We start from the raw sequence: 21,442 nt of genomic DNA on the forward strand, positions 1-21,442 counted from the left end.
CTGGGAAGGGGAAGTGAGAGTGAGGGGCTAAAGGAGGGGAACTTCCTAGAAAGAGCTTAAGGTTATATGGACTGGTTTGTGTGAGGATGGGGAGCCCAACTAGCTTAGGGGAGGAAAGGTTACTTTCAGCCTTCTGCCTGCCCTCCAGGAATGTTAGTCTTGAATGCTTCAGCTAGGGGGAACAAGGAACTTGCCCCACCACCCCCGGTGTGTGCCAAGCCACTGTCCTATGGAAGGACTGGGGACAGGGAGGGCCCAGATATTTGTAAGGAAGAGAATACCCAGCTTGGATTCTGTAATTCATGCCCACAGATGGAGGCTGTCGTGAAATGGACTCCCTACATTTCACTGGTCTGGAGGGCGGGCGGTGGCTGAAAGGGGCTGCTGCCCTGGGTGTCCTTAGCTGTAGGAAAGGGCTGTGATCTGCCATGTTCTGGGTACGCTAAGCTTTCAGGATGGTCAGTAAACCTCAGCCCTCGGGATGTTTTGATACATGAAGATTGATACAGTAAACTAGGCTCCCACTGGAGTTGGGAGGTTCGGCACGACCCAAGGCCCTGTTTTTGCCCGTGGGGTTTATGTGCTCCTAGTGGAAAAAGTGGCCACCTGCCTCCCACGGGTTTTCAGGAAATGGGCAGGAGGCACGGGAGGAGGGAAGGGGAAGCGAGGTCACTAGGCCTGGCGTGGTGTCGAAAAACGGGGCGGAGGACCCTGGGGCGCGCCCGGCGACTCCCTGCCCTAGGGAAACCGGTGGGACGCAGGGAACCTTGGAGGGCTGGGCTCTGGCGGGTGGCCTAGCCGCCCGCTGCGTCCCCACACCCTACAGGGCTGGCGGCCCAGGCGCCGTCCGCAAGCAGTCCGGGTCTGGGGATCCAGCACGGCGCCCTCGGTACTCTGCTTAACCTGGGACGCCCTCGCGCGGCCGCCTCGGAGCGCGGTGCAGCGCCACAAGCCCCGCCCCGCCGCCTCGATTGGTTCCCGAGCTAAAGCCCAGCGGGCTCGGCCTCCCGGTGACCGAGTCTCTCGATCCCGGCGCTGGCATGGGCGCTGCTGCGTGCGCCCCGCCCCGCCCACCCGCCGCGGCCGCGCGCGCGCACAACAGCTGGGGCGGAGCGGGCTCCGGGGCCGACATGGCGGCGCCGCGGCCGTGCGCCGACGGTCCCTGCTGCTCCTGGCCGGGTGCGGCGTCCGGCGTGCAGCAGACGCTGGACGAGATGGACTTCGACAGGGGTGAGACTCCCGACTCTCTCCCGGTCGCGGGACAAGGAGATGGCCGAGAAGCGGGGCCCCGAGGGCCGCAGTGGGCCTGGTGGGAGCGCGGGCGGGCGGTGGGCTCACAGCGTCATGATCCCGCCAGGGACCTGGCACGAGCTCGGCCACTAGAAACTTCGTCTCGCGTGCAGGTTGGGAAACGGAGGCCCTGGTTTCGGTAACTTTCCCCAGTGGTGGGGCAGGGCCCGGGTCCTCAGCTGGTGCGCTCCCGGGGGGCTCGGGCCGGCTCGGGTGGCTGGGCGCGCGGGTGTGGGGGGTTGGGGGGGGATCGGGAAGCAGAATCTGCAGCCCGGGTATTGCAGCCACCCCGAGGCCATGGAGCTTCAGAGGGGGCTGCGCTGCGAAGGGAACTGACGTTCTGACCTCCGATGTGAGCCCCGATGTGTCAGGCCCTGTATGCTTTAGATATGGTACACATGGCCCTCGACGCAGGTGATGTTTTCTCTACCTTTGGGGCCCAGAGTGGTAGCTCTTTGACCCCACGCTGTAAGGAGATTATATCGCCCGTAAGGAACAGAGTGAAGCTGAAAAAACAAGTCCGTTCTTCTTGGGAGGCTGTGTATCATCTGTCAGTGCAGAGGCGGCTTATGCAGTAATGACATTCTCATCAGCTGTTGGGTAGATGCTACGGCTTTATATGCATTCTGATTAATTTACTGTTAAGTGGCTCTTGCAATTGCTTACCTCCCTCCACGTCGCCACCCTCTGGGCTACTGAAGCAACTCTCTCATGGGCCTTCCTGCTTCCACTCCTGCCCTCCTACAAAGTTTCCTACTCCACACAGAAGCCAGAGTAATCTTTTGAAGATATTAAATCAGATAATGTCATTGCTTTTAGAATAAGTTCAAATTCTCTTCATGGCCTACAAAACTGTGTGATCTAATGGCTGCCTGTTCTGCTTCTCCGCCCCCACTTTGTTTCTCATTCTTTTCTTTCCCCACTCACTATGCTTCAGCCACACTGGGCTCGTTTTGGTTTCTCAGACATGCAAGATCTCTTCCTGACTTAAAGCCATGGTACTTCCTGTCCCAGCCCGTTGGAATAGACTTACTGCAGCATTAGGCTAGCTAATGCTTTTCCTTCTGGTCTTGGCTCAAATATCACCTCCTCAGAGACCCACCCTGAACACCGCATTCTGGTAGTTCTCAACTGGGGGCGCGGGCAACACCCCATCCTAGTAGTTCTTAAAGTGGGGGGGGGGGAGGCAGTTCTGACCCTTAAAGGTCTTTGGCAGTGTCTAGAAACAGTTTCACGTGCTAAAGCTGGAGGGTGCTACGGTCACCTAGTAGGTAGAGACCAGGGATGCTGGTCTACATCCTACAATGCGCAGGACAGTTCCTCATAACAATTAACTGGCCTACAATGCCATTTGAGGGGCTATTGAGAAAGAAACCTTGCCCTGTCCAAAGTAGGGCTCCTTCCCCTCCAGGTTACTCTGATATATCACCTTGCTTTCATCAAAGCAGTTTTTACAACCTGATACTACTTTGTTTGCTTTCTCATTATTCATTTCCCACACGTGGGAAAGATCCTTATCATGTGGGGTTTCTTTTTCCCCTTCATATCTTTTCTCCGGGTTCATTTTCCCTTTCCCTAAAGTATATCCTTTAAAAGTTTTTTCAGTGAGTATGATTCTCCATCTCTCTCTTTCTCTCTCTCTCTTTCTCTCTCTCTCTTTCTCTGTCTTGACTGGTAGCTTAGCTGGGTATAAAATTCTAGACTGACAATTATTCCCCTCCCCCCAAACCTTTGGAAATATTATTTATCTTCTTTTTCTGCTACTGCTGTTAAGAATTCTGCTGGGAGCACCTGGGTGGCTCCGTCAGAAGAGCCAGTGACTCTTGATCTTGGAGTCATTAGTTCGAGCCCCATGTGAGGTGTAGAGATTACTAAATAAATAAATAAATAAACTTAAAAAAATCCTAGTAATCTGATTATAATTCTTCAGTGACTAATGATCTTTCCTTTTTGGTAACTTAAACGTTCTCTTTATTCTTGATGTTTGGTCGTTTTACCATGGTAGATATGTTTTGATTAATTCTCCTTGGGATTGAAGGCGGTTTTCATCTGAGAACTCATGGTTGTCTTTACTTCAGAATAATTCTCAGATATTACCTCTTCAGACATTTCCTCTCTCCTAGTCTGTCCAGTTTCTTTTTTTGTTTGAAACTCCTGTTAGACGTATGCTGGTACATTCTGCCTTTGATGTTTCCTTACCTCTCTCTAATATTTTTCTCTCTACCATTCTGCATTCGGGGTGATTTCCCAGTCACTCGTTCCCTCCTGGGTGGGTCTACAGTACTGTCCGACCATCTGTTGTTGGTGTTTTATTTCAGTGATTCTGGTTTTTAATTTACTGACTTTTTAAAAGTAATCTCTACACCCAGCCTGGGGCTCAAACTCATGACCCTGAGATCGGGGGTCACATGCTCTACTGGCTGAGCCAGCCGGGCACCCCTGATTTTTCGTTTCAGATCTCCCTGCTTTTTTTTTTTTTTTCTCCCTAATGTTCTGCTGGTTTGTGGATTGTATTCCTCTGTCTCTGTGAACACATTAAATGTTTTACATCTTTCAGATTGTGCTATTATGGCTCATTTTTGAAGTATGCATTTTTCCATTTGTTGTATTTGTTGACTGTCTCGAGGCAGTGGATTATTTCTTGTTTTGCAACTTTTAATTTTTGAGCTCATTGGGGGGGGCGGGTTGTCTTCTCTTGTTAGAGATTATCCACAACAAAGCCACACCTTTGTTGGCTTGTGGAGGTATCCTTATAGGACGTTTTTTAAAAGTTGCCTCTGCGCAGCCCTTCTAGCATTCACTTGTCTGGATCCTTTTTTTTTTTTTTTTTTTTTTTTAAGATTTTATTTATTTATTCGACAGAGATAGAGACAGCCAGCGAGAGAGGGAACACAAGCAGGGGGAGTGGGAGAGGAAGAAGCAGGCTCATAGCGGAGGAGCCTGATGTGGGGCTCGATCCTATAACGCCAGGATCACGCCCTGAGCCGAAGGCAGGCGCTTAACCGCTGTGCCACCCAGGCGCCCCTGGATCCATTTTTATGACAGATCCTTAGCTTGGGGGTTTTGCTCCCTAAGGGTATAAGTAAATATAGGTCCCCTTATACAGTGATGTATGTCAACTATTTCTCCATAAAGCTGGAAAAAATATACAGTTAGTACAATTTACATGATGGGAAAAATGCAAAAATAGATAAATACAAATATGTATCCCACATCTCCAAGTTGAATGTGTCATGGTGTCTGATTTTTTAGGTTTTTTCTGCCTGTGCTGTCTTCTCACACCTGTTGAAATGGTGCCTTTTCTCATTTCCTTTAAGCTTCTCTTCAAATGTCACCGTATCAGAGATGCCATCCCTGACCACTGCTTGTATTCCTTCCCTGTTTTATTTTTCTTCATAGCACTTAGCACCACCTGGCTTATTTCCTTTTTTCCCCTCATCTGTTTCCTTTAATTAGAAAGGAACCTCCATAAGACCAAAATTTGGGGAGCAGCCCTTGGGATTGGGGACCTTTAATTCTTGGCTGACCCCTAGTGCCCAGGCCAGTGCTAGGTACATGGTAAGTATTCAGTAAATATTTGCTGAATGAGTGAAGTGCCTGGGCCTGGCAGCTTGCTTTGTGGTGCTTTTCAGACCAGGAAAGTAGAGATTTTCCAGCCCTAATTCATCTATGAGGTGGTATTTCCTGCCTCCCAGCTTTGTGCACAGAACTTTGTTGTGTCTGTTCCTTGCCACGCGTATGACCTGCAGCCTCTGCTCCAGACCCTGCCTAGTTGTTCAAGCCAAAGCCCCTGAGTGTGTTCATTTACAAGGACTTCAGGACTCCGCAGGGGGAGTACCGGCTCGCCACTTCGGCTGTGGCTTTGACCTTCTTCTCGCAACTGGCAATGTCCTTTTCTTGCTTTTGAATTTGCCTGTATATTCAGACATCTTAAATATTATTTAATATTTGTATGTTTGAAGTGGGAAGAAGGATTTGTGTCTGCCCAACCCTGCTGTCCTGATTAGACAAAGCCTCTTGTCCGTCTTGTTCACGGCTAGCTCACCGGCTCCTAGGACAGTCCTTAGCACAGAGGAGATCTCAGTTAAATTTTTTTAAAGGATTGATTGATTGATCGATCGATTGATTGATTGGAGGGGCAGAGGGAGGGAGAGAATCTCAAGCTGAGCACAGAGCTTGCTCGACTCGGGGCTCGAGCCCAGGGCCCTGAGATCGTGACCTGAGCCCAAACCAAGAGTCAGGCGCTCAACTGACTGAGCCACCCAGGCACCCCTCAGTTAATATTTGTTGAGTGAATAAATCCCCCCATTTTATAGATGAGAAAATGGAGGTCAAGAGGTGAAGGAAGCACTGAAAGTCTCCAGTCATTCAGCGTTATTCGGCACTTCGTTTGTCTTTCCACAGGAATCTGGTCGGCAGCCCTGAATGGAGACCTAGGCCGAGTGAAATATTTCATCCAGAAGGCAACAGACCCTAGCCAGCCCGACTCGGCTGGCTACACTGCTCTGGTGAGCGGGGGTGGAACACGGTCAGAGGAGGGGGCAGCTTTCACTCGGGAGACCTGCTCTCTGTGACGGAAGGGCTGATGTTGTCTTTACTTCCGCCCGTTCTTCTCTCCCAGCAGGTTCTCAGTTTTAAGCATTGTGTGAACCTTGTTCTTGTTGTTGTTGTTTTTTTCTTAATTAGTGTTAAGTGCTTTACATCATTTATTTTCATTTCATTTACCTAACAATCCTATGAGGTAGGAATGATTATTATCCCCATTTTCCTGTTGAGGAAACGGATGCTAGAAATGGAGAAGCTTGTCCAGGTCACACAGCTAACGGAGGTAGCCCCCGAGGTCGCTGCCGTCCTCTCGCTCCTCTTGCCCGTGCTGTCCCTGTTGCCTGCCTGGGCTCTGCTGTCTGACCTCGGTCTCTGTCCCCTGCAGCACTATGCCAGCCGCAACGGGCACTATGCTGTATGCCAGTTCCTGCTGGAAAGCGGGGCTAAGTGTGATGCCCAGACCCATGGGGGCGCCACCGCTCTGCACCGGGCCAGCTACTGTGGGCACACCGAAATTGCACGGCTCCTGCTGTCTCACGGGTCCAACCCGAGGTTGGTGGATGACGATGGCATGACCAGTCTGCATAAGGTATGCCGCCCTCCCCCCTTCACGAACTGTCATTGTAAAAGTTACAACACGGTCACTGTAGAAAACACGGGGAGAGCAGAAAGGCACTTGTCATGTCAGGGCTTCCGAGTCATCGCTTGAGGATGAATGTATAACTTGCCAGCATTTTCCCTGTGCATGTAAATTAGAATTACATGTACAGTGTCATTTTTTTTCCTTTGCTTTCATGATATATGTCATGAATGCTTTTCCCTGAAGTTAGTTTTCTGAAGCTCACACCTACTCTTGCCTACCCCTGTAGCCCCCTTTCCGTACGGTAGCCAGGGTGACCACTTAATTAACTTTCTTCTGACCAGAAATACGTATACATGGTGAAGCGTGTGGAGTACAGAACAGTGCAGCATGAACATGTTTCCCTTCCACCCTGACCCATGGCCCCGCAGTCTTCCAGGACACCCTGCTGAAGGCATCACTTTACTGATTGCTGATGCATCGTAGAGGAGTGGTTTAGGCATATTTATGGCGTACGTGTGTAAATGCATTCTTCTCTTGTGAATTTTAAAATAGAAAAGTTGAACTAGTTGACTGCATGACTTGCCATCAGAACCTGTGGCGGACGCCTCTTGCTCCACCAGAAGTTGGCGCTCACGCTTTCGTATTAGAGCCTGTCTCTCGGCCGGGGCTCCACAATCACAGACTGCATTCCGCTCCCCCTCGCATCTAGCGTGGCGAGTTCTCAGCCGCTAGACACAAGACACACTGAGGAGCTTTTTTCCAGGGGGAGAGCTTTTAGGAGCCAGCGTTCCCGGTCGGCCTAGCCAGTAACAGAGACACCTAGGTTGGCAGATCCCCGCGGAAACGCGGCCAGACGGAAAGTGCTCGCTTGGCAACAGCAGCCTTGACGTGTTACGGCCGCAGAGAGTTAGGGTTTTATTTTGTGCATCTGACTGTTGAAGAACACATGTTGTTGTTGTCGTTGTTTTTTAACGTGTGATGGGTGTGGGGGGTAACACTTTGGTAGAGACACTAGTAGATATGTTTAAAAAAATATACGTAACAGGTATTGTTTTTGTTTTTTATACTTGATGACACCTCTTCTGTGAGGCCCAGGCGTACCTCAGATACGCAGACCACCGTGATGAAGCAAGTTGGAGGAGTTTTTTGGCTTCCGAGTGCACATAAAAGTCATGTTTATGTTACACTGCAGTCTGTTTAGTGTGTACACCAGCATTATGTCAAAAAAAAAATCACGTACGAGCCTTAATTTAAAAATGCTTTACTGCTAAAAAATGCCAGCCGTCCTCTGACCTTTCAGCAAGTTGTATTCTTGTAACTGGTAGGGGCTCTTACCTCGATGTGGCTACCTGTTCAGCGTATCAGGGAGGCCGGGGTAGTCGTTGCTGAAGGTTTAAGAAATTGCTGTGGCACACCGATTCTTAAAGTGAGACAGCAGTGAACTTTGCCACATTGACTGACCCTTCCTTTCACTTGAGCGCTGAGAGGCCACTGCAGGGCTGTTAATTGGCCTACTTTCCATGTTGTATTTCAGGGACTAGGGAGGCACGAGGAAGAGAAAGACTGGGGAACAGGTGTCAGTGTCGCGGTCAGAACACGCACACATATAGATGAAGTTCGCTGTCTTATGTGGGCGCGGTGCAGGCATCCCCAGATAGTTCCAGAAGTTAATAGCAGAGATCAGTGATCACAGATGACAAACGTAATAAGGATGAAAAAGTTTGAAATAGTTCGGGAATTACAAAAATGTGGCACAGACGCAAAGGGAGCAAATGCTGTTGGAAAGCGGCGTCTACAGACCGCTCGGTGCGCGGTTGCCACAGACCTTCAATTTGTAAACGCAAACAAAAACCCACAGCGTCTGCGTAGCGCAGTAAAGCGGAGTGCAGCAAAATGAGGTGTGCCTGCGTAGACAGTGGTCAAACACGGAAGCAGAGGGTGGCCTGGTCGTTGCGGGGCAGCGGGGCGGGCAGTGCGGCTGGCGTGGTGTCACTGAGGCGAGCCGACGGAGCGCTACAGATCGGCCCCGTGCCGAACGTGACCGTACCGGGTGGTACACTTCAAATTTGTTCAGAAGGGGGCGCGCCTGGCCGGCTCAGTCGGTAGAGCACGGGACTCGTGATCTCGGGGTTATGAGTTCAAGCCCCACGTTGGGTGTGGGGGGGGTGTGTGGCTATTATTTAACCAAAAGAACAATTACCAAAAAATTATAGATAGGTAGGTAGATTGATTAATTTGTTAAGAAGTCAGATCTCCTGTGCAATGTTCTTACCACAATAAAAAATGGGGTGGGGGGCTATTTCAAGGACCAACTTAATTTTTAGGAAGCCAGATGTGAATATTTCAGTGTCCAAGGATTTGCAGATCTGTTACCTTTGCGTGTACTCGGGAAGATGTCAACATTTCCCTCCTCCAGTTCGTTCGTTCGTTCGTTCGTTCGTTCGTTCGTTCCTTCCTTCCTTCCTTCCTTCCTCCCTCCCTCCCTCCCTCCCTTCCTTCCTGTTTTTTTTTTTTTTAAAGATTTTATTTATTTATTTATTTGACAGAGACAGAGACAGCCAGCGAGAGAGGGAACACAGCAGGGGGAGTGGGAGAGGAAGAAGCAGGCTCATAGCCGAGGAGCCTGATGTGGGGCTCGATCCCAGAACGCCGGAATCACGCCCTGAGCCGAAGGCAGACGCTTAACCGCTGTGCCACCCAGGCGCCCCACCTTCCTGTTTTTTTAAGTCATCTCTGTGCCCAGCGTGAGGCTCTAAACTCACCACTCCGAGATCAAGACTTTCATGCTCTTCCAACTGAACCAGCCAGGTCGCCCCGATCTTGAGCTCTCGTCCCCTTGTCACTTCTACTCAGGCCCCCTTTCTTGACCCTGTCGTGGTGACACTCCAGGGTCTTACATGTCCAGCTGTCCCCATCTGGATACTCCTCTCCCGGTTTTCATCTGGCTTGTTTCTGTCCGTCCTTCTGGAGCGTAGCTTCTACGTCACACCCTCAGACCGGGTAGCCTCCCCAGCTGTATTTGCAAAAGCACCGTGCACTTGACGCTCTGTAACGTTTCTCCCTCTTGAAACTCCGTCTGAGCTCTGTCTCTGTCCCTCGAGACAGCGACTTGATCTTGTTTACTGTGGTGGCCCCAGCTCTTAGCACAGGTGCCCAGCAAGTATTTGCTGAGTGAACAACTGAGTCTCGTTTTATTTTAAGATCCTGGCCGGTTGAAGAGGCAGATTGCTTATTTCTTAGTGGTCAGCCCTGGTGTTGCGGGCATATTTTGTTGTGACTCCCGTGGAGGGTTCGTACCGGCAGGACCCTGAGCGCAGGTTGCTGCTGGTGTTACAGCCTGAGGCCTTTCCAGTGCCTCTCCAGCCCTTTCTTTCAGGGGGTACAGATGTGGGAGGAGTTAGGAGTTAGGAATTGTTCTTTCTTTTTTAAAAACGAAGCTACTTGCAAACTTTGGTACCGTTTTTTGTACAAAATTCTTGGGAATGCATCTCACAGCTCCTCCCCAGAATGCACCGCAGCGCTGCTCACAGCATCCCACCGCCTGAATTGAGGTCACAGAACTGAGAACCTTAGGTCTGTACTCATCAAGAGGACCTGCTGAGTAAAGATCTGGATTCAAATCTGTGGTGGTATTTGCTACTAGCACGCACTTTGACGCCTCTCCGAAGCCCCCGTGGTGCCTCAGTCTGACTGTTGGGGGGGCAGGGACTAGAGCGGTAGAACACGGTTGTTAGGAGTTGAGCCTTGGCAGTCAGACAGACCCGGCTTAGGATCCCCAGGCTGCCACACCAGCTCCGTGATGTTGGACAAGTCACGTAACTTGTGTGAGCCTCAGTTTCTTCATCTGTACGATGGGAATGATGATAGTTCCTGCCTCTGACAGTTACTATGAAAGTTAAATAAACTAATCTGTGTAAATCCCCTTCACCCTTTTCTGGAGGAGGTCAGGCTAAAAACCGGCATCCAGGTTGGGACCTTCTATTTAAAAGGAAGAGGAAAAAGCCGAGAACCTGGACCCATTTTTCTCTGCTCATCTGAACGTTCCCAGAGGGCAGAGGCCGTGTGTGGTGTATCTTGTGCCTGTGGTGTCCAGCTGATAGATGACTGAACGTTTATAAAAGAGGGAGATGCAAGGTTCTGTATTTGTTTTTGTTTGTTTAAATATTTTTAAGTAATCTCTGCACCCAACATGGGGCTCATACAACCCCAAGACCAAGAGTCGCACGCTCCATCAGCTGAGCCAGCCAGGCGCCCATCTGTATTTACTTACTTACTTACTTATTTATTTATTTTTAAAGATTTTATTTATTTATTCGACAGAGATAGAGACAGCCAGCAAGAGAGGGAACACAAGCAGGGGGAGTGGGAGAGGAAGAAGCAGGCTCCTAGCGGAGGAGCCTGATGTGGGGCTCGATCCCATGACGCCGGGATCACGCCCTGAGCCGAAGGCAGACGCTTAACCGCTGTGCCACCCAGGCGCCCACCATCTGTATTTATTTTTAACGTGCAGTCCTGGACAGAGAAGAATGGCTACGGAGCAGAGGACACAAGACAAGAAAAACTCAAGCTAACTGCCAGGAATAGCACTAGAGAATTCTGCCAATCTTCATGCAAGTCGTTGGGATTTGTTAGGAAGTAGGGGAGATCTACTCAAATTGCCAGTTTCTCCCTAATATTACCATAAGACCTGTTTTAGGACCAAGAGATTCCCCGAAGTGGAACAAGAAAGGGCAGGGCCCGGGGGGGCGGGTATGACTTTTGATTCAGGCATCTTTCTCCACAGGCTGCTGAGAAGGGTCATGTGGACATTTGCTCCCTGCTCTTGGAACACAGCCCAGCCCTGAAGGCTGTCCGGGATCGGAAGGCACGACTAGCATGTGACCTGCTGCCCTGCAACAGTGACCTGTGGGACCTGCTGGCCACCTGAGCTGCCACCTTTCTGTCACAGGCTGCCATGCAAGAGGACACAGACTAGCCCTCCCAGCCCCTCCTTGTTCCACATCCGTGCTGCAGGGTGGGAACCTGAGGCCCGAAGAGCCCCATTCTGGCCACTGTGGGAGCGAGGGAGTAGATGTGGGGCTGCAAGTGCTTAAGCCTGAACAGATGATCATATTCTAAATTCGTTCATGTGGAAACATCTATCCGTTTGGAAAAAATAAAGTTGTATCCTTACCTCATCCCATGCACAAAAATAAGTTTCAAGTAGATTAAAGACCTAAGTATAAAAACAGAGCTATGTAAGAGAAGAAACGGTGGGACATACGACAGATTGAAAGCTGCTTTCTAGCTGAATGGCTTCGGGAAAGGTCACTTTGCCCATCTGCTTCCTCTGTGACGTGAGGTTGGTTATAACAGGGCCTGCCTCAGAGGCCTCGCGGAGGTGAAGGGAGCGAGTATATGGAGGGCACCAGAGTGTGCTAGGCACCTTGCAGACAGTGTGTCAGAGCACCCATTCCTCAGTTTTCTTCCATTTGAACAACCTGATAGGTGAGCAAGTGCTGTTGCTCTGTTGTGCACTGCTAACGACCGCCTGTCTTCTCGGAACTTCCTGTGCACACCTGTGGCCTATTAAAGATTTTCTTCCTTTTATTGATTCATAGGAGTTATGTGTTCTGGATATTAATCTTGCTGCTTATATATATATTTTTCTTTCTTACCATCACTTTGTTACTATCTGTTCTTGGAAATTGGTACACCCACCTTAGATGGGAGTTTGGCAGTATCTATCAAAATTTAGATGAGTAGGGCCAATGATTCGATTTTCCTGTAGCTACCTAGAGAAATATCCACGTGTACAAAGATATTTACTCACAGAAACATCTACAGAGTTGTGCATTGGAGCATGTGCTGTCATGTAAGGGAGAAAGGAGGTAAGCTAAGTGCTCCCTGCTGGGGAAGTGATTAATTCTGGTACGCGTGTCACTGGAGTGCAGTGTAGCGGAGTGCAGTGTGGACTAACGGGCGAAGTGTGCTGAGTTGCGATCACAGTAGGATGCATCTTGAAACATGGCTGTGGAAACCTGCATGTACAGATACAAAATTACAGGAAGAAAGTCAGGAGGGTGTATATTATAACCGGTACCTGTGGTGGCCCCTGGTCTGCTGTGGTGAGAGCGGTTCTCCAGTGCATCTTGAGCTTTATTGGTTAGGTTTGGGTTTTTTACAAGGAGTAATTTTTTTGGTAAGAATTAATACCAGTTTCCTGTGGAAGAAAGTAGTTTTCTGATGAGAATTGCCGATGAACCCTGTTGGTGCAAAATGCCCTTGTCCTTGAATGTTGGAGAGGAGTTTTAGAGTTGGCCGACAGTGGAGTCCAGAGCTAAAGTCCGTCTTGTCTTGGGGCGCCTGGGTGGCAGTCGTTAAGCGTCTGCCTTCGGCACAGGGCGTGATCCCAGAGTCCTGGGATCAAGCCCCACATCAGACTCCTCTGCTGGGAGCCTGCTTCTTCCTCTCCCACTCCCCCTGCTTGTGTTCCCTCTCTCGCTGGCTGTCTCTCTCTCTCTCAAATAAATAAATAAAATCTTAAAAAAAAAAAAAAAAAGTCCGTCTTGTCTTATTTACCCTCAGTCTAGGCGACTCTCCCTCTTCATAACCGAAGGCAAGAAATCAGCTTTGACAAAAATCCCTGATGCATAAGGACTGAGTTTCTTTTAAAGGCTCTGGGTTCCCTAAGTTTCAAAACTTGGACGTATTTACTGAGAAGCCAGCTGTGGGTGGAGCCGTTCCCAGCCCTCTGGGGCCTTGGGCTGTCCCTGACCTGTACTCCCTCCCTCTCCTGGTCATCCCTGCTCATGGAGCTCCAATTCTGGAGTCTTACTATCACATTTCCTTTCAAAGGTCAAGGCAGAATTCAAGGCACAGCTGGGTGAAGGGCATGCTGGGCATCTTAAATTAGGAAGTTTGACTTTGGTGGCTTGAGGCAGGTTGCTTTGTGACTAGATTAATGGCTAACGTTCCGTACTTGGACCCGGGGCAGATCTCAGTCCAGCCTCCCTGTGGGATGGCATGCTCCCTGCCCAGGAGAGCACTGGGTAGGTGACCTGCATGTGGGGCGTGGAAGGCTTTTCAAGAGGCAGGAGGTGCTGATGACAGGCTGGACTTGGCTCCTGGCCGTGGTATAGTTTAATATGCTGGCTCTCGGCGTGGTGAGGGAGAAGCGGGGGGTGCCTGGGGGAGGAAAACAGCAAGAGTACGGAGGGCAGCCTTGAAACTGGGAGTGGGGAAGTCGCTTGAAGCCTGATTTCCTCCTGTAGGTGCCATGCACATTCCTGAGGCCTTCAGCCTCTTGGGCCTTTCTAGGATTCTGGCCTCCTTTTGCTTAGGATGGGCTGGCTGGGTCTTTCAGGGTCTCAGGCACCTAGACCCGTGGCAGCTCGGCGGCTCGTGCTCAACTTTTTTCTAGTGGCCCGGGCATCCCTGGCCCCATTACTCCTGCGCAGGTGCAGGGGATGGCACAGGTGCTGGAGAGCGGGTGTCTGAGCATGCACCTGACTCGGCTCCAGCGGCTTCTGTCTGCAGCGGGCTGCACGCCCACGCTGGTATTTTGGTCTGTGTTACAGAACCACTGAGCTATCTGGCCCGGCACAAGCCCCTGGCTGCCCTGCCCCCAGGAGGTAGCTCTCCTATAAAAAGGGCTGAGCAGCTCGGCTCCTCTCACTGGGGGCGTGAAGAGCAGGGGGGACCATGGATGTCATCAGCATCCAGCAGTTGGTAAGGACATGCGGCAGAGGGGTGGGAGGTGGGCACGGTCTAGACGACCCCGGGCTGGCCCGGCAGAATGAGGCGGTCCAGCTGGAGGAGGGCAGGCGGCTTCCTCCTGTGCTCGGAGGACAGGTGTAGGAGCAGAACCCTGCAATGCTCTGCCATGTCTGTTCAGTTCTGTGAGGCAACGAGACGGAAGCAACGGGAAGATACGGAGTGATGGTGTAGACAGGACAACCGTCGGGTTTAGGGACTCTTGCCCTGGACTGTGATGGCAGAACAGGAAATGGCAGGCTACTCCAGAAGGCTCGAGTGTAGCTGCGGGCTGGGTGTAGCTCGGCTGCTGTCCTCACCATTGCTCTGGAAATAGTCTAGAGGGTCTGGCTGCCTTGGTCGGGGAGGAAGGGTGCTCGAGTTCCCTGGGCAGCGAGAGAAACGGTCATACTGGTGACGCTTGGTGTGTCTGTGTCGGCGAGGTGGGGCCCGGGAGTTACGCTGCCCAGCAAGCCCCACTGTGGGCCGGTGCCTCCGTGCACCTGCGTGGTGCAGCCTCTCTGGGAGGCGGGCTGGAGGCCCGGAGCGAGTTAGGTTGCCAGCATTTGGTTTAGAAGACAATACAGTTCGTTCTCCGTGGCTGGATGCTCTAGGCTCTGCCATCCTATCATCCCAGCCTTTTCCCTCCCCCAGTATGCTTGTTCCTCAGTGCTCCCCAGCTCCTGAACCCCTGGTGGGGGCAGCGAGGGAGAACAGATTACTGCATGGTGGGTTCCGCCCTGGTTTCCTCCTCACAGCCCCTTGTGCTAGGTGCTAGTTTTACCCCCTTCTAGTGAAGAAACAGAGCTTCCCAAGAGCCAAGATATGAACCCAAGAATTCATAGTTTTGTCCGGGAGGCATCTCTGTCCCTCTGAGCTCAGGGTCAGGTGGCATTATGGCGTGATCTGATAGGAATGTAAGGACAACAGCCCAGAAGGGAAGCTGAGGTGTCACCTGTCCTGAGCGTACCTGGACACAAGCCCAGCAGTATAAATAGATGTGGTGTCATGCGCCCGATCCTGTGTCCTGCTGACAGGACATGGTAGGCGGCAGTCATCCTCCTGGGCCCCGGGCAACACTACGGTGGGTGAGAGCCAAGAGCCACGGGCTTCAGGGAACACGCCAGCAGCATGCCAGGAAGCTTCGTGAAGGGTCAGGCTACACTGATATCCACAACACTAATTTCTGTAGGCCAGCTCTTGTCAGGATCTCTGTACCGCACAGCTGTGCTTTCTAAGGCTTACTTTTTCTGAGTTTTTATCCTTACTGTGCTTCTACAGGTATGTGGAGACAGAGTTGGAAGGAAAGTGTTGGGATGTGGAGATGGAGTTCCTGATCCTGGAGGCGGGCCCGGGGCCTGGAGGCTGGGAGCCCAAGAGGCCGTGGCCCGGGAGCGGTGGAAACTGGAAGAAGAGAAGAAGAAGAAAGTGAGCAGTGGTGGGGATGGGGGTGGCAGGCGCCAACCCTGAGGCGGGCAGGCTCTGAGCAGCGAGGATCTCAGGCAGCTGAGGTCCCTCCTGTGGGCGGGAGAGACGAGGGCCAAACAGGAGCCTGCGCCCCGTGGCTGACCGCTGGCCTGGTCTTGTGTCCCAGCTTGAGAGATTTAACAGCTCCAGACTGAATCTGGAGACTCTGGCTGACTTGGAAAACTTGGTCCAAAGACGGAGAGAAAAGCGACTGAAACGCAGAGTTCCCCCCAGGGCACCTGAGCCCGTGGCTAAGGTGAGTGAGAAGTGGGGGGTGGGAGTGAACACCCGGGGCGTGAGTGTGTGAGAAAGCCTTCCTGTCCCCGCAGGAGGGCTTGGGGAAGAGCAGAGACTGCGGGCCACCAGCTCACCGCCAGGGCCTGCTGTGCTGAAGACTCCATCCTGGGGACCCCACAGCCCTCCTCTCTCTTTGCTGGGGATCCCACACACAGTGGCTTAAACAGAAATGTATTCTCCCAGTTCTGGAGGCTGGACGTAGCGGAGATAAGAGTATTGGCAGGGCTGGTTCCTTCGGAGGGCTGGGGTGGGGGGGATGGGATCTGTCCCTGCCCTTCTTCTGGCTTTAGGGGCTTGCTTGGTAGCTAGCTTTGGTGTTCTTGTGGGTGCATCACCCCGATGTCTTCTGAGCCCACATGGCACTCTCCCTGTGCACGCTGTGTCCACGTCCCCTTTTGTTAGGGACACCAGTCATATTGGATTAGGCTCCACTTTTCTCCAGTGTGACTTCATCTTAATAACAGCTGCAGTGACCCTATTGCCAAATAAGGCCACATTCTGAGGTCCCCGGGGTTGGGACTTCAACATATAAACTTGGGGGTAAGGGGCATGGCAACCCATAATGGGCGTAATAGGTGCCTCGTCAGTCCGAAACGGGGCGGGGGGGACGGAGTTAAGAATTACGGTTTGTACGAGCCACCAGCTGACATGCAGTCCTCTTGGAGCTGCTCGGCCAGACCGGCGAAGCGGTGGTGCCCCGGAGGCCTGCAGGTGGAGAAGGTGATTTGGTCTCGTCCTGTGACTTACGCAGCCGCAGCCCCAGGCCCAGCTGGAGTCTGTGGACCTGGTGATGTTCCTGAAGGCAGCTGCTGAGAACCAGGAGGCCCTGACCGACAAGTACCTGAGAGATGGAGGGGACCCCAGTGCCCATGACAAGGTAGCAAGTGGGGGGAATCGGACTGCAGTGTCAGAGCTGCAGGGGTGCCATCCTCCGTGGGTTCCAGTCCTGGCCTGGGAAACTGCACAGCTTTCCTGTTTCAGGGGCACAAGCCCCTCGGGGCCTCCTGAGCCGGGAGGGAGGGGCCCTTGGTGTGCGCTGGGAGCAGGCGTGTGTTCAGGGAACCTACTACTGGGAATAGGGCCCAGGGCAGGGCCTCTAGGGGGCGGCCGTGCTCCCTCTTCCTGATCTCCAGCCTCCACCCCCAGCTGCACCGCACAGCCTTGCACTGGGCCTGTCTGAAGGGTCACGGCCAGCTCGTGAGCAAGCTGCTGGAGGCAGGTGCCGCTGTGGACGCTCGTGACCTGGTGAGAAGCGGGGAAAGCCCATCCTCACGGCAGACCCCGTCCCACACCACAGCATGTCCATGCATCGACGTGTTTGTTCTGTAGCTGGACAGGACACCGTTGTTCTGGGCCTGCCGTGGAGGACACCTGGACATCCTCAAACAGCTGCTTAACCGGGGCGCCCAGGTCAACGCCCGGGACAAGGTGAGGGGTATGCTGCCGTGGGGTGGCCTGTACCCAGAGAAGAGGAAGCAGAGCCCCTTGTTGGGGGGGGGGTTTGACACGAATCTTCCCCCACTTAGATCTGGAGCACCCCCCTGCACGTGGCCGTGCGCACAAGACACTGTGACTGCCTGGAGCATCTCATTGAGTGTGGGGCCCACATCGATGCCCAGGACAAGGTGGGCACTTGCTGTTTGGTTTGGGTCTGCTGCACTAGGGGACAGGGACTCAGGGAGCCTGAGCTCGGGGACAGCTCCTGCTGACTGGACCCTTCGGGGGGTGGGGGCAGTCAGGAGGATGACCGCCCATCCCCTTTCCCAACAGGAAGGGGACACAGCTCTGCACGAGGCTGTGCGGCACGGCCACTACAAAGCCATGAAACTGCTGCTGCTCTATGGAGCGAAGCTGGGCGTGCAGAATGTGGTACGAGCACGCCTGAGGCCCGGCCCCCTGGGCTGAGCAGGGCGGGGGGCTCCTAAGAAGGAAAACAGGACTGATCCAGTGTCCTTGTTCCCAGGCTTCGGTGACCCCAGTGCAGCTGGTGCGAGACTGGCAGCGGGGCATCCGGGAAGCACTGCAGGCCCACGCCGGGCACCCTCGCTCCCGGTCCTAACGACCGCAGCCCTGTACGGTCCCTTCTCAGCCACCATTCCACCCCCTTCACCTCCCCGCCTCGTGCCCTCGCAGTCATCTGCACCCCTCCGTGGTCGTCACCTCAGTCCTCTCGCCGGGGGCGGCCTCAGGCCAGCCCCAGCAGGTGATGAAGCAGGCCTCCCTGGCTCCAAGTGTCAGGAGGACCTGGTCCCTGCCAGGCTGTGCACTAGGATGGGCTGACGCAGGGGACCACAGGGAAGCCGGAAACAGAGCGGGTCCAGCTAAGGAACCTGGCAGTCCAGGTTGGAGCAACAGTGAAGAGTCCTAAGCCTCAAGCTGCCCGGGGCCGGGCGCTCGGTGTCCCCTGATCTCTGTCTAGGAGACTGAGCCCCTCCCTCCCAGGAAACAAGGGCCAGTTTCCTGGCCGGCAGCTGTTGTCCAGGCCTCACCGCTATCAGGCATTTCTGCAGCTGGCCGAGGCCCTCGGGCCAGGGGTTTCTCTGGGGACTCCATTCCTATCAGCAGCAACCCTGATAGCAGGTGGAGTGGCTCTAGCCAGCTCTGGCCTTAGGGCTTCTGGAGTTGGGTCTGGCAGTCTGGAGGGGTGCTGAACAGGTTTGAGGCCCCACTGCAGCACCCGTCCAGAACCGACCTGGTTGCCTCAGAAGCCCTAAGACTGAGAAGCTAGAGCTCATGCGTATTTTAGGGAAACCTTGTGCCTACAGTCTGAAGGCCTCAGTCAGCCTGCCTGCTGCTCTCTAGTTGGCCAGCTGATGGCGCTCTTTGTAGGGGTGAAATGCCTGGGAGCTGGGGATTGCTTGCGGCCCACCCAACTTTTGGGGGTGGCGGCCCGTAACCCTACTTTGCCTCTGGCAACATCACTCTAGCACTAGAGCCTGAGCTCGGGCCTGGACCACGCAGCGCACCTGCCTGGCTTTACCCCACCGCTGCAGTGGGACACCAAGGATCCAGCAGAGGGGAGTGAGGCGCACACGGACTGCTTCCCCTCCTCTGCTGCGTGGTGGCAGATTTAGGACCCACCTTCCCACAAGTTCTCCTCAAGGGTCCTTCCTTCACTGCCTTTTCCGCTTCACGTCGCACTGGTGTAGACCCGTACTGCTGGCAGGGCTGGGTCCGAACTGGCAGGAAGGGAATTTTAAACTCTGCCCTGAATGGAGAACCACAGGCTGAGGGACCGGCTTTAAGATGAAGGGTACCTCCCTCATGTATGTGAAGTACCTGGATGGACATCCATCTTGCAGCAGTTCTTCCTAGTCTGACACTGGCGGCCTTCTTGGGCCAAGCACATGGCTATTCTTACTATGTGAAAAAGTGACTACAGCTCCCCCCTGGGAGCCACACACCTTCTCTTCCCATGGGCAGCTCCAACCCTGCAGGGAGCGGTGGTGACAGTTCACGCAGGTGCTGGAGCCAGAGAAGAAACAGGTGTTCAAGTTCATGGAAAAAACGACTCCCTATCTAGAAGATGGGGACCCTTATGTGACAAAAACACCTTTTTATACACTTAAAAAATATATTTTGTTCATTAAAACTGTTGACTATCCCTCACAGCCTAGTTGTCTGTTCTGGCCTGGGGGGGCAGGGGGCATCTCATTAGGCCCAGGGCCTGGTCCTCCTCAGCAGCAAAGCTCAACCTGTTAACCATACTGGCCTGACAGCAAGATGCGCCCCCAAGTGCATAGTGGGGAATCCAGGCACTTGGCTCCTGTGCTCAAGGCACCTCTCCACTCCTTGATGGACAAGTTCAAGGAGCAGTGGTTCTCAGCCTTGGCTGCTTATCACAATCACAAGGGAAGGTTTTAAAAGTCCTGATGTGCAAGCTAATTAAATCAGTGTCTCTGGAGGTGGGACTCAGGTATCCCCATTATCATGCAGACGACATACCTGTCTATGTAGGAAATCCTTAGGAATCCAAAAAACACCTAGAATAAGGGAGTTCAAGATCTCAGGATATAAGATAAACCTACAAACGCGTATTTCTACATATTAGCAATGACTACATGCACACAAAAATCAAAAGCACAGTACTGCTTAAAGTTGCCTTTAAAAACAAAATACTCAGATGTAAATCTAACACTTAAGAACTTGTATGTTGAAAACTACAACACACTGATGAATAAAATCAAAGGCGGCTTAAATGGGAGACATACCTTGTTCATGGATTGGAAGATGAGATCTAGTAAAAATGTCAATTCTCCCCAAATTGATACACAGGTTTAATGAAGCTCCTACCAAATATCCCAGCAAGATTCTTTTGTAGATACAGTTAATTAGATGATATAAAAACTCATAGCTAAGGGGCACCTGGGTGGCTCAGTTGGTTAAGCAACCAACTCTTGACTTCGGCTCAGGTCATGATCTCAGGGTCCTGGGATCCAGGTCTGTGCTCAGCAGGGAGTCTGCCTTCAGGCCTCTCTACCTCCCTCCACTCCTCCCCCCTGCTGTCTTTCTAAAACAAATCTTTAAAAAATAAAAGCTCACGGGGTGCCTGGGTGGCTCAGCTGGTTAAGCATCTGCCTTCGGCTCAGGTCATTATCTCAGGGTCCTGGGATCAAGCCCCATAACAGGCTCCCTGCTCAGTGGGGAGTCTGCTTCTCCACCTCCCCCCCCACTCGATCTCAAATAAAATTTTAAAAACTCATAGCTAAAACAATTTTGAAAAATAAAGTGGGAGGAGCCAGTCTACCCAATTTCAAGACTTACTATAAAGCTACAGTAATCAGGGGGCCTGGGCAGCTCAGTCGGTTAAGTGTCTGCCTTTGGCTCAGGTCATGATCCCGGAGTCTGGGGATCGAGCCTCACATCCATCAGGCGCCCTGCTCATGGGGGAGTCTGCTTCTCCTCCCTCTGCTCCCCCCCACCCTCACTCAGTCTCTCAAAATCTGAAAAAAAATAAAGCTATAGTAATCAAGACAATGTGGTATTGATGGAGGGGCAGATACAGATCAATGGAACAGACAACCCAGAAATAGACACAAATATGCCCAGCTGATTTTTGACAAAGGTGTAAAAAATTCAATAGAAAGCCTTTTCAACAAATGGTACTGGAGCAACTGGACATCTATAGGCAAAAAAACCCCAACCACCCCAAAACCAAAACCAAAGACCTAAATCTTATACAAAAACTCAAAATGGATCACACAGATAAAGCATAAAACTATAAAAATTTTAGGAAAAACACCTAGGAGATAATCTTTGGGATCTAGGACAAGGTAAAGAATTCTTAGACATGATACCAAAAGCACAATCCATAAAAGAAAACTGGTAAACTGGACTTCATTAAAATTAACAACTTTGCTCTATAAAGGATCCTTTATTAAGAGAATGAAAAAATAAGCTAGAGACTGGGAGAAAATGTTTGCAAACCAAAAACCCAACGAAGGACTAGTATTCAGAATATAGAAAGAACTCTCAAAACAAAAGGAAAGACCAAACAATCCAACTAGAAATGGGCAGAAAACCACA

At 52.0% G+C, this 21,442-nt stretch overlaps 2 protein-coding genes across 5 annotated transcripts; both read left to right on the forward strand.

Annotated features, from left to right (window-relative positions):
- The first annotated feature begins 1,102 nt into the window (after positions 1 to 1,102).
- Positions 1,103 to 11,595, forward strand: ANKRD39 (ankyrin repeat domain 39). Its single transcript, XM_045771679.2, has 4 exons — positions 1,103 to 1,230; positions 5,695 to 5,798; positions 6,221 to 6,424; positions 11,202 to 11,595. The coding sequence occupies exons 1-4, from the start codon at positions 1,131 to 1,133 to the stop codon at positions 11,343 to 11,345; spliced, it is 552 nt and encodes a 183-aa protein (XP_045627635.1). The 5' UTR covers positions 1,103 to 1,130; the 3' UTR covers positions 11,346 to 11,595.
- Positions 11,596 to 13,986: 2,391 nt separating this feature from the next.
- ANKRD23 (ankyrin repeat domain 23) lies at positions 13,987 to 19,525 on the forward strand. 4 transcript variants are annotated; one of them, XM_045771675.2, is made up of 9 exons: positions 13,987 to 14,128; positions 15,434 to 15,580; positions 15,747 to 15,875; positions 16,668 to 16,793; positions 17,063 to 17,161; positions 17,246 to 17,344; positions 17,443 to 17,541; positions 17,687 to 17,785; positions 17,880 to 19,525. In XM_045771675.2, exons 1-9 carry the CDS (start codon positions 14,102 to 14,104, stop codon positions 17,973 to 17,975), a joined length of 921 nt encoding a protein of 306 aa, XP_045627631.2. In that variant the 5' UTR covers positions 13,987 to 14,101; the 3' UTR covers positions 17,976 to 19,525. The 4 variants fall into 4 exon arrangements, with proteins under 4 accessions (XP_045627631.2, XP_045627630.2, XP_045627632.2 ...); XM_045771674.2 differs by lacking the exon at positions 17,063 to 17,161 and having other exon boundaries at positions 17,214 to 17,344; positions 17,652 to 17,785; XM_045771676.2 differs by lacking the exon at positions 17,063 to 17,161.
- The last annotated feature ends 1,917 nt before the right edge of the window (positions 19,526 to 21,442 follow it).

The sequence above is a fragment of the Ursus americanus genome, chromosome 7, assembly GCF_024610735.1.
Source record: "Ursus americanus isolate L20-20 chromosome 7, mUrsAme1.1.p, whole genome shotgun sequence".
NCBI lineage: Eukaryota > Metazoa > Chordata > Mammalia > Carnivora > Ursidae > Ursus > Ursus americanus.

Excerpts from the sequence above, each read along its gene's own strand:
- ANKRD23 (XM_045771674.2), top strand. The coding sequence starts at position 14,102 with ATGGATGTCATCAGCATCCAGCAGTTG. Across the intron at positions 15,581-15,746 it reads AAGAAGAGAAGAAGAAGAAA|CTTGAGAGATTTAACAGCTC; the intron begins GTGAGCAGTGGT and ends CTTGTGTCCCAG. Across the intron at positions 15,876-16,667 it reads CACCTGAGCCCGTGGCTAAG|CCGCAGCCCCAGGCCCAGCT; the intron begins GTGAGTGAGAAG and ends TGACTTACGCAG.
- ANKRD39 (XM_045771679.2), top strand. The coding sequence starts at position 1,131 with ATGGCGGCGCCGCGGCCGTGCGCCGACGGTCCCTGCTGCTCCTGGCCG. Across the intron at positions 5,799-6,220 it reads CGGCTGGCTACACTGCTCTG|CACTATGCCAGCCGCAACGG; the intron begins GTGAGCGGGGGT and ends TGTCCCCTGCAG. Across the intron at positions 6,425-11,201 it reads GCATGACCAGTCTGCATAAG|GCTGCTGAGAAGGGTCATGT; the intron begins GTATGCCGCCCT and ends CTTTCTCCACAG.